This window comes from Colias eurytheme, chromosome 14, assembly GCF_061535395.1.
Source record: "Colias eurytheme isolate Ceu_HAF_F1 chromosome 14, ilColEury1 Martin Lab GWU primary, whole genome shotgun sequence".
NCBI lineage: Eukaryota > Metazoa > Arthropoda > Insecta > Lepidoptera > Pieridae > Colias > Colias eurytheme.
The window spans coordinates 8,073,866-8,086,515 of record NC_142993.1 but is presented as its reverse complement, the minus strand read 5'-3'; the positions used below and the strand labels follow the sequence as shown (position 1 = coordinate 8,086,515).

At 32.5% G+C, this 12,650-nt stretch overlaps 1 protein-coding gene across 1 annotated transcript; it reads right to left on the bottom strand.

The window, feature by feature from the left end:
* Positions 1-1,087: 1,087 nt before the first annotated feature.
* On the bottom strand, positions 1,088-12,546 carry in (inturned planar cell polarity protein). The gene is made up of 13 exons (XM_090109543.1): positions 12,332-12,546; positions 12,078-12,250; positions 11,716-11,819; positions 10,712-11,632; positions 9,852-10,093; positions 9,028-9,118; positions 8,245-8,422; positions 5,833-6,058; positions 5,041-5,137; positions 4,148-4,230; positions 3,202-3,384; positions 2,554-2,706; positions 1,088-1,573 (listed from the first exon to the last, which is right to left on the bottom strand). Exons 1-13 carry the CDS (start codon positions 12,430-12,432, stop codon positions 1,468-1,470), a joined length of 2,658 nt encoding a protein of 885 aa, XP_089965669.1. The 5' UTR covers positions 12,433-12,546; the 3' UTR covers positions 1,088-1,467.
* Between the last annotated feature and the right edge of the window lie 104 nt (positions 12,547-12,650).

Here is a 12,650-nt window from a genome sequence, read left to right as displayed (position 1 = left end):
CTATATCTAAAGAGGGCACAGATGTAATAGGCTTATCAATATTCTATAAACAACTAGCGGTCCGCCCCGGCTTCGCCCGTGGTAGGTACATAATATTTACGTTTTCTCTACATAAGAGAAAACGTAAATAATAATAAAGAATTATCGAAATCGGTTCAGCCGTTCTCGAGTTATGCGCTTACCAACACATTTTGCGATTCATTTTTATATATAAAGATTGGAAAGAACAACTCACAAACATCTCACAACAATATTTTGAATTGTCGATCCAATAATGATAAGGAAATTTTTTATAAAAATAAAAGAAATTTATAAATTGTTTTTAATGTCTTTATTTGCGATACACTTAAGAATTAATAAATGCACATATTTTTATGGAAGACTTCATCACAGGACTTCATGTTAGAAGTAGGTATCCAATAGTAAATACTTTTAGGCAATATAAGAATGTAAAAATATAGCAGTGATGCAATCTAATTTATGTTCAAAAAACGTAAATATTATTAAATAAAAAATGTACTTAGTTAACTATAATAATACAGGAAAAACATGTAAATATATCACATTTAACGGACGGATAGTTTCAATACACGGTTAAAATTTTTATACGCTCAAATCTCCCCACATCAAAATCATTTTTCGTCACTTACTAAAAATAAAGAGAATATTTTTAAACATAACATTTTTTATACATTTCAACATGAGCGATACATTTTTATTAATAGAGTATTAAAAATATACTCTGAGGCACATTTAACCGTCCACTCATCTCGCATTTCATATCGTTTTTATACTTTCGCTTTGATTAAAACCATTACAGAGTACCTATACATATTATAAAACAATCATACGCGTATTTTTTTATCTTTTTTAAGTTTTTAATCAATAATCTCAATCTCAGTTCAGTCATTTTAAAGGAACCGACTAAATGAAAGTGGCCGGTAAAGGCCGGCCGGAAAGTTAAATATGTCCAAGAGGAAAGGAAGTTATATAAGATTGCGGTACTCTATCTGTTTCTTTAAGAACATAACTCACAATAATTGAATAATTTTCGCATACTTAATCTGATAAACAGATATACCTTCATAAATAAAAAAAAATGTGTGCGTGTACTAGTGTACACACGTAAGAAGTGAAACTTCTTTATGACCTTATTTTTCAAAAAATAATTTACTATATGCAACTTTACACAAATACGTCAATCACGCGTGTAAGGGATAAAAACAAGATGGCGCGTAACGGAAAAATGTCACGCGTAACGAAAAAATGTTACACTAAATTTTTTTCCAACCCCGATAAAGAAGTTTCACTTCAAAAATTAAAGACCATAATATTTTTCTCTCTTTCTAACAGAAAGAGCTTAGGCTGGTCTTAGGACTTAAAATTACTATAGGGTTTTTTTAACATATGAGTATTAGATTATTATTACATACTTAAAATACTACAATATTTTTTTCTGGAAGTTTCTTATTCTAAATACGATAACAAATACGCGATTTCAGTGAGATCTTGCGGCACCGACTCGTGGTAACACACGTAAAGCTCTCTCGGCTCGGGATCGCTGAATACACGCCTGTAATAATTATTTCATTAGATTTATAAATTTAATGGTCATTATTTTATTTTTTATCTATACTAATATCACAGAATACATAATAGTAGCTAAACGCTACAGAACGGACACTCTCCGCCTCCCGCCAAAATTAAACACTTACCTCACCCCGCACGATCAGGCTTAAATGGTCCACATTTTTCTACAGAGATGATACGCAACGAAGATTGACAACATTAATCAAATTGACTTAAAGTAATTTTATTATTTTGGATTTGTGATTATCGTTTTTCGTAGAAAATTTTTAGGTATTGTGCTGTTTACGGATGTATTTCATCAAAAAACGCGATTTTTTTTTTACGCTAGTCACAAATGTGCCAACCATAAAGCGTTAACACACACATTTGCAGTCTCTACAGTGTGACTGTCAAAACGATAATTTTGTATGGAGTGTCCGGGGTGTGCTAATATTATAAAGCTGAAGAGTTTATTTGAACGCGATAATCTCGGGAACTACTGGTCCGATTTGAAAAATTCTTTCGGTATTAGATACCCCATTTATCGAGGAAGATTATAGGCTGATGATGATGATGTTCATCACGCTAAGACCAACAGGGGCGGAGCAATGAAATAATTTTGTTATTTGTATGCATGCAGATTAATTTATGTGATTGGGAATTGTGAGGAGAAATAAATAAATGATTTGATTTGATTTGAATGCGGGTGAAACCGCGGAGCACAGCTAGTTAAAATATACTACTTTAGACCTGATTTTGTTAAAATTGCTACTTCTATAAGTCGAGGTAAAGGGAAAATTTTATTTACATATTTCATTTGAAAACTTAGTTATTTCGGTTATTTTTAAACCATAAGGTAAATAAATCTCTGGGACCCATCGGAAGGAATATGTTCAATTTTTTTGTAATTTTTTGTCATGATATCAACTTTATTTTTTCTTAATACTGACAAAAATGAGAAAGATAAAACTATCTACTACTTACCCAATGACCCAAAAGCAAAAAGGTTCACAATTCTTCTTATTTATTCCGCACTCGGTTAAAATTTCTTGCGGCACTTCAAACAACATCCCATATTCCTTTACGGCTACTAGAATTTTGTTCATTTGATTCGACGGCGAGTGATTCTTTTTAAACCTTAAAAAATAAATTAACAAAAATAGTAGTAATTTGGTATATAATATGACATGGGACACAAATTCAATCTATACTAATATTATAAAGCTGAAGAGTTTGTTGGTTTGTTTGTTTGAACGCACTAATCTCAGGAACTGCTTGTCCGATTTGAAAAATTCTTTCAGTGTTAGATAGCCCATTTATCGAGAAAGGCTATAGGCTATATATTATCACGCTAAGACCAACAGGAGCGGAGCAATGCGGGTGAAACCGCGGGGCAAAGCTTGTTTAATGTTTAAGATAATTAATTGGAAAATGTTTAAATTCTGCTATCTTAATGGTATGTATGTATTGAGTTAAATATTAATCGAGTTAGGATTAATCTAAATAAATTACAATCTGAACGTCTCTATTTTAACAAATCTAAAAAAAAATATTTCCAGAAAATATGTATATCAGCTGTGTTAACAATTTATCCTATAGAACAAAATTAAAAATATTGCTAAGCATACTTACTTTATACCATGTTGTAACAATTCGTGTATTTTCTTACAAGCGGCCCTGAATGTCTTCAAAATGTATGAATAAAGTACATTATTTGCTTGATTTTCAATACTTTTAACTGGAGCTAAGAGTACACCTCTTTCAGTTTCGAGGTTTATGAAGTTAAATAATACGTTTTCTTCGCCGGCTGTTATTCTGTAAACAAGAGTCTTATTGTAGCCGTTGATTTGCGGAAAATGGCAGATAGAAGGCATTTTAAATTAAGTTATTTGGTATACATATATAAATGAAACGAATAAATGTATGTAACAAAAAGCGAATAGCTTTAACATAACTTTATCAGAGTTTAACAAAGAGACTCAATTTTTATTACCTACGTCATTATTAACGTTTTTACTAGCTTTCCGCCCGCGGCTTCGCCCGCGTTTTGAAAGAAAAACCCGCATAGTTCCCGTTCCCGTGGGATTTCCGGGATGAAACCTATCCCATGTGTTAATCCAAGTTAGTAACCCTCTATAAGTATTTCATTGTAATCGGTTCAGTAGTATTTGCGTGAAACACACACACACACACACACACACATCCTCACAAACTTTCGCATTTATAATATTAGTAAGATTTATAGTACCACTGACCAGTCGCCAGGTAATGCGAAAAAAGAACCCACGGGCCATGGTATTATACGATATTTTTTTTTGAACATAGGTGAATCGCAAATATAAAATCAAAATGACGAAACATAACCAGAAATATTGTTTCTAGCACTTGCGTAAAGAAACGGAACAAAGGTAAATTTTAATCATTGTTGAATCAATTAAACTTTTTATACAATTATTGCGTCTGCATTTAGCTTCATCTATAAAGTACGTATAAAATAACATCTCTTCGCATATATTTAATATTGTGCCTAAAGCGTATTCATTTTGGTTTTTTTTTTCAGAAAATATATTTAACTTACCGATGCACCGTAACATTATCTAATTCGCTGAGTAATGATTTTCTTATGTCGGAGACGTCAATATTACTGGATCTGCTGCCGTCCTGTAAATTAGATGTTTTTGTTAAATTATTGCTATTATATCTATAGACTAGCTGCTCCACGGGGTTTCACCCCCGTGGCTCCACACCTGTTGGTCGTAGCGTGATGATATATAGCCTATAGCCTTCCTCGATAAATGAGCTATCTAACACCGAAAGAATTTTTCAAATCGGACCAGTAGTTCCCGAGATTAGCGCGTTCAAACAAACAAACAAACTCTTCAGCTTTATAATATTAGTATAGATATAATAGCAATATTAGCAATAATAACGAAAACGCTCACTGATGATTGAAAAAATAGCAACACAACGCGAAATTCCACAACTTGAATTTCACGTTGTGTCTCTAATAAAAATGCTAACAATATGTTGTGGTAATGCCATGATACGTTTTGAACATTCATTGAGATGAGACAACGCCATCTAATTTTAAACTAAAATTATTTTATAAAAACACTGACTGAACATGTTTTGCAAAATTTTGGTAAATTGAACTTTCATATGTGATAATATTATGATGTGTACTAAAATTGATTTAGCAATACTGGATGAGGATGTGCAAAATTTTATCAATATTGACTTATCCATTATTGGGTAATTGCAAACAAATAATATAAGATACTAGCGGTCCGCCCCGGCTTCGCTGTGGTACATATTTCGCAATAAAAAGTAGCCTATGTCCTTTCTCGGGTATCAAAATATATCCATACCAAATTTCATGTAAATTGGTTCAGTAGTTTAGGCGTGATTGAGTAACAGACAGACAGACAGAGTTACTTTCGCATTTATAATATTAAGTATGGATCATATTACCTGTTTATCCCAGTCGGAATCTGAGCCAGACGACTCGCGGCGACTCTTTTGTTCTCTATCCGCTCTTCTGCCCATCACACGGTCTTCGCTTATTTCACTAAAATTATAATATTTTGACGTGACAACGTCTTATAATTCGATAGAGCCGGCTGCACGCACGAAAAAACATGACTCATGCGGCGTTACCTCGCTCTGAGGCGTTCCATGTAAGGCTTGAAGTGCAAGCGAGAGCGCGGAACGAGCGACAAAGAAGCACAATCGGACGTTGTCACGTTCAACTATCGTCTGTAAACCGACTTTACAGACAACCAATTTTTTTCAACAAATAACTTTATAATAAACATAAAATTAAGGAAAAAATCCAGTTGCCTGTTCCATTATAATATTTTCACATAATAACATAAGTTTTATCACTTTTATTCTACTAATGTATTACTGCATATTATGTATTTTTTTACCTATCAAAGCTGTCGAAATAATAAGTACTATCCCTCTCAAATAATATAATATCATAACGGCTAATATCTACCAAGACTAACCAATTCTTTAGGAGACCAACAAAAAAAATGTGTGCGTGTACAAGTGTACACACGTAAGAAGTGAAACTTCTTTATGACCTTATTTTTCAAAAAATAATTTACTATATGCAACTTTACAGAAATACATCGAATCACGCGTGGTAGGGATAAGAAAAAGATGGCGCGTAACGGAAAAATGTCACGCGTAACGAAAAAATGTTACACTAAATTTTTTTCCAACCCCGATAAAGAAGTTTCACTTCAAAAATCATACCTGGTACTTTTGACACTGCCAGAATCTTCCGAATAACTAACATCCAAGCTAGAATGTCTATACTTATTAGAATAAAGATTATGATGGCTTGTACTATGTGCATTTTGTATGGAAATCTCATTGGAGTTGGTATTTATATGCTCTGAGGAATTGTGTCTTCTCTTTATGTCTAGTTGAGATTTCGATAGTTTCAGCGTCGCTGATCTGATGATATCTGATTTTATAGCTGAAAAGAATATTAAGATGAATTATTATAGGGCGTTTAGTAATTTGATAGATTTAAAGTATATAAAGTATCAATGTATGCATGTGATATTTACCTACCTAAAATTGTACACTTAGTTTTAATATTATGTATACTTGTTAATTTTGTGTAACAATTACTGGTAAACCTTTGAATAAATAAATAAATTTAAAGTCATACTTCTTAATTAGCTATCACGCCTTGAAAGGCAAGTTTAATATAATAGGCTATTTGACAAGGTTTTGAAAACTGTCTCAAATTATTAAGATACGTTTATAGAGCACACAAAACACATGTTTCTTAATTTATTGTAGTTATTCATTGAGAAAATGGAAAATAAAAACATGATATTCAAATATGCCGCCAAAACACAATTTTGAAGAATATGGCGTCTCGCGACCATGGTGACGTCACAGCTGCGAAAACATCAACTTGCTCCTAGTACTTATTTTTCCTTTTTTTGTTTTAATTATAATATAATTAAGTTAATCTGTTTAAAAACCAGAAAATGAGTTCATATAGGTGGTGTGTAGTTCCTGGATGCAGAAATACAACTATGAAACACCTGACAAACTATTTATATGTGCTCCAAAAGATATAAAAAGCGTAGAAAGTGGTTGCAGTTAGCTCGCAGAAATCCAAGTGATATATCAATTAAAACAGTTATATTTTTTTGTGAAGACCACTTCGATATAAGTATGGTGTTGAATACCTAGTAGGCAGTTTATTTTATTTGCAATACATAGTATAAATCGTCTCATTACTTACCTGCTTGAGGTTAGATAATGATATATATAAATTGATGATGTACCTACAGAAAGATTCAAACTCATATCGCACCCTTTAATTCTGTGTTGTCTGTATGTTTTACTAAACACAATTTAAGCCTGATCGTCCGGTACCTAATGTTAATGACTCGCTTATTTGATGAAAAACAAAGGGCATAACCTAAAAAATGTATACTTCATAATTATTGTGCTATTGTGATTCATGTTTGTACATTTAACTAAAAAGGTAATGAATGACGATTGAAATATTAACTTACGTAGCTGTTTTCACATTTCTCAATTCAGCAGCGTAAAAATCTTGGTTGTTTTTAAAGAACATGCCAACCAGTATAGCGTCCACTTTAGGTAGATTTCTACTGTCTACTTTTTCGAAATTAGGTTCCATGACAAACAAAAATAACACATAAAGAACAAAAATGATTACAGACACCTTGAATCACGAGAAATAAGTTATACAAGAAACAAAACCAAAAGCGAAATTCAGCAACGACGTGAGTAAACGTTGGGATCACTTGTTATTTACGCAGCTGTGACGTCATGGCAGATGCAGCCAATCATGGATGTTTTCGGTCACGTGGTAATTTTAAAAAATGATGTTTTTTCTCGACGCTTTATAAATAAATAAGTTATTATTTATACCATTTATTAATTTAAATCGCTTCAAAAACCTTATTTAAATATGGATTACACAAAAAAGTAATTTATTTTTTATATTGTCAAATAGCCTATTGTGTCGACGACTGCACGACGAATAAAGCGACGTTGCCGCTCTGTGCACAAAGTTTTCATTTTTTCTGCATTGGTTAAATCATTGTTATTTTTTTTTTAACGCAAGATGTAAAGCGTGCGTATGATGTGTATTACCATAAATTACTAAATTGTTACTACGGAACAATATGACTTACATTTTCAAATAATTAATTAACCCAAATCCTACTAATATTATAAATGCGAAAGTATGTGAGGATGGACGTATGTATGTTTGTAATTTTCATAAAAATTGTCAGGACCGATTTTGATGAAACTTTACAATTATCATCAGTCCGTATATGTTCCCACTGTTGGGACACGGGGCTCTTTTGACGGTACAGGTCAAAATCACGCTGGCCAAGTGCGGGTTGGCGAATGTCACATGTCATTGAACTTTTGAATTTTGCCGCGGGTGAAACCAAGCGGCAGAGCTAGTCTTAATATATATAAATCTCGTGTCACAATGTTTGTCCTCAATGGACTCCTAAACAACTTAACCGATTATAATAAAATTCGCACACCATATGCAGTTCGATCCAACTTGAGAGATAGGATAGTTTAAACATGTAGGTACCACGGGCGAAGCCGGGGCGGATCGCTAGTAATTATATAAATAATAAATATACTTACATCCTTCCTTTTTCCTCCCATGTTTGGTAAGCCTTGCTGGTGTTAGTTGCAACTGCGGCTGCGAATTGGAATTGAACCACGAAGCCAGGTACTTGTCGAGACCTACGTCGTATAGAAGTTCTAGACAACTCTCACATTCTTCCACGTAGAACGGTGAAGGGGGTGTTACTCCTACCGCCTATAAGAAAATTTATTATTTACTATAAATGAGCCTTCCTCGATAAATGGGCTATCTAACACCGAAAGAATTTTTCAAAAAGGACCAGTAGTTTCTGAGATTAGCGCGGTTAAACAAACAAACTCTTCAACTTTATAATATTAAGAATAGACTAGCTGCGCTCCGCGGTTTACCCCCATTGCTCCGCTCCTGTTGATCTTAGCGTGATATATAGCCTATAGCCTTCCTCAATGAATGGGCTGTCTAACACTGAAAGAATTTTTCAAATCGGACCAGTAGTTCCTGAGATTAGTGTGTTCAAACAAATAAACTCTTCAGCTTTATAATATTAGTAAAGTTTATGTTTTGAATTGTGACAGTAGCTAGTAAAATGTGCTTGTAAAGGACAGTTCAATTGTATCTAAATAAAAGCATCCAACTTTAAACTTAACAAAAAATTTAGTTACCGATATAATATGTATTTATTTATTGTCATAACATTATAAGATTATACTAAGGATTATAATTCATTATTATGTAATTAATTTAAGATATGAGAATAGAAAGCAAAGCTTCAAGTGTTAAGAAAAAAATTATAGGTATGCATTAAAGATAAAAAAACTTACATCTTCAGTGCAACCACCAGCCTCCATCAATGTTGCCAGAATAAAATGTCCCTTCCCTACTATGAGAATAAACCAACGCCCGTCAGGAATTCTGTAAAAGTGAAGACACAGATGAAATAGTTTTATGGAAACGAGAACTTAATTTTGCCAAATTAATATTTTATTTATGACACACTAGCGGTCCGCCCAGCTTCGCCCATGGTACATATTTCGCATTAAAAGGTAGCCTATGTTCTTTCTCAGGGTCTAAAGATTGTCTGTGCCAAATTTCATCAAAATCGGTTAAGAGGTTTAAGCGGGAAAGCGTAACAGACAGACAGACGGACAGAGTTACTTTCGCATTTATAATATTAAGTAGGAATTTGTATTTTACAACTCAACATTCCTCTAGTTTAATTTTTATTAGCCCTGAAATTATAACTAAATAGCGGTCCGCCCCGGCTTCGCCCATGGTACATATTTCGCAATAAAAAGGTAGCATATGTTCTTTCTCAGGGTCTAAAGATTATCTGTGCCAAATTTCATCAAAATCGGTCCAGTAGTTTATGCGTGAAAACTATACATACATACATACATACATACAAACCTTTCCTCTTTATAATATTATTATACATATACATATTATATATCACTACATAGTATAAAACAAAGTCGCTTTCCCTGTCCCTATGTCCCTATGTCCCTTTGTACGCTTAAATCTTTGAAACTACGCAACGGATTTTGATGCGGTTTTTTTTAATAGATATTATAGTATATAGATTAGTCATTAAATGTAGCAAAAAATTTTTCTCTACACTTAAAAAAAAATTGTAGAAAAACAATACCTGTATTCATTATTCTCTTGTTTAGACTGAGTCCTATGTTCATTAATAAACACTTCTCTCCATATAACCAGTTTTTCTATTTCTTTCTCAACACTGAGTCGTAAAATACCATTTAGCTTGAGATATGCATTAATTTCCTTTAAATCATTATCTTGTAAATGAGAGCTTAATAAATGTCCAGAATAATATAAGCAAGCGCCAATCACTGTGTACATTCTTTGAAAGCTTTCTACATCATCAGTCTGAAAAATTTTATAATTTGATTCAGAAAAGATTTGCTACTTTTATCACAAAATTAAATACTGTGCATTATAAAATAGTATTACTGCAGTTGTTTTTTTTTATTCAATAAAAAAGAAGTGAGTTTAAAAAAAATTGTGTGCCAAGCAAAAATGTCAGAAGTGAAACTTCTTTGGTAAGATTCAAAGATACCAAATCGTCGCTTTACTCCGTGACGTGACGGTATTACCAAACCACGACCTTGAAATTTTACTCTCAACGCGCCTAAAGAAGTTTCACTTCAAAACATAATTTTTAAATAAATTAGCTTTGCGTAAATATGGTGTTACTAGCTGTTCCGCGCGGTTTCACTCCCGTGGCTCCACTCCTGTTGGTCGTAGCGTGATGATATATAGTATATCATTGTCCCTATAGCCTTCCTCGTTAAATGAGCTATCTAACACTGAAAGAATTTTTCGAATCGGACCAGTAGTTCCCGAGATTAGCGCATTCAAACAAACAAACAAACAAACTCTTCAGCTTTATAATATTATAGTATAGATTTTACCGTACTACATATTTTTTTTCTCATTGTAGTACAAGATTTATGTTCCTGATAAATGTGTATTATCATAACTCACCCATTCTCTATAATCTGCAGCCTCTAACTCAGTAATAGCATCATCTACTTGAATCTTTACTTCTAAAGGCAACGACACCACATTAGCACCTACTACATCCTCAAACTGTCTGTTTTCAATAGAATTACTCATACTTTTCTGTTTTTCAAACAACAGTGTAACAAAAATACGACAAAATAATACATCCAGTTTATCAACATTATTAGGTTTCGTAAAGCAAGTCTGTAATGATCCATATAGGAATTCTAAAATCCTCACTATGTCCTGAATTGTTCTTTTGACTGAAAATATATCTACATAACTGTTAGGTAATGCAACTAACAGCAAATCATTGTTATTTGTTGCATATGCCACATTGATTAATGTGGAATTATGTATCAGTGTTGATAATATAGGCTCACTAGTTCCTAAAGATTTTGGTGCTAAATGATTTAAAGTTACATAGGCACCTCTTGTATTGTATAGAAAGTTTTGGTTAAAAGGTCGCGGATAGCAGTATAACACTCCTTTGTCATCATTGCTTTGATATTCAATATCATTACCACAAATATACAATACAGAGCACATAGAATCTTTTAGCATTTGTGTGATAGAATTATCCGGTGACTGTTTTAATAGAAGCAATTTCTCTATATCAATATTAATGCCTTCTGTCACAACTTGGAATGTTAGTTTTGGGCTATCAACATCTTCACTAACTCTCTGTAGAACATTATTGATGTTATAAGAATTCACTTCAATTCCATTGATTTTTTGTAACAAGTACCCTGCTTTTACTTTTGGGCTATAGATTGCTTTTGCCTCAGGTAAGAAATTTGCTACAATTAGTGTTTTCCCATCAGAATGTGTTTCTAAACTGATTCCAAATAACTTTTCAATCTGGCAATTTTTATCACTAGTAAATATCATGCTCTTACTAACCTGCAACACAGAAACCATATATTGTAATAATATATTGTTTTTAAAGTATAAATATTATTTAGAATAGTTCAAAATTAACTTACTTGAATAATAACTAATTTATTATTATTGTCAGTTTCCTTTTTCTTTATATTGGTACTGTTTTTATTTCTTGTTTTCCTTGATTTTAATGCTTTAAATATTCTTCCTGCACAATGAAAAAGTATAATTATTATGAGTAAACCTATGTAGGAGATGATTTATTATTTAAGTTATTTTCATTTTAAATTTCATTCAAATCAGCTGTAGTTATGCCATGTAAGCTTAGCAGACATTGACAATTATATTTTTGAGTTAAAATATTCCTTATAATATTAATAATATAGTTTTCTGTCGTATGATTATAGTACTGACACATTATTACATTGTTAAGATTAAACATGTTACCCTGAATTAAAAAGGGTACCTTTGGTAGAGCGTCTTGTAGACGATCTTTTGAAATCCGTTCTTAATTTGAATGTTTCATAATTTTCCAATAGTGCAGTGTTAGAAATATCTCCAGGTTCATTGCAAACCTTGATTTTAATAAACGTAAGTTCTCCATCTTCACCTACGTCTGAATCCCATTCAGGAACCGAGCTATCGAATTGAATGAATGAGCATGAATTATATTAGTTAAATTAATTTAATTCTGTTAATTACAATAACTCTATGTTTTACCTTTCCGAATCCGTACATTTGGAATCGCCGGACGATTCGGTCCAATCGTTGTCTGAATCGCAAGGACTCTCGTATTGAAATTTGTTTCTAAAACAACTCATTTTTATCAACTTAATAACAAGAATGAATTTTATAAACCTAAAGCAAAATAGGACATATTTTTTATGTTTCTGTCTTTTTAATTTCTGTTTACTGACGTTTACCGTTTGTTTTGATGTGAAGTTGATTCAAATGTCAAATGATACTGCTATCTATATAAACCCGTTTTCCAATTACAGCACTAGAGCGCATTATGCGGCATAATGCCAACTACAGCAAC

Bases quoted from the DNA above. Each gene is read 5' to 3' on its own strand.
- in (XM_090109543.1), bottom strand. From the start codon at position 12,432: ATGAGTTGTTTTAGAAACAAATTTCAATACGAGAGTCCTTGCGATTCA. The intron at 12,251-12,331 runs GTAAAACATAGA...TCAATTCGATAG, and splicing joins AAATGTACGGATTCGGAAAG to CTCGGTTCCTGAATGGGATT. The intron at 4,231-5,040 runs GTAATATGATCC...TCTAATTTACAG, and splicing joins ATTCCGACTGGGATAAACAG to GACGGCAGCAGATCCAGTAA.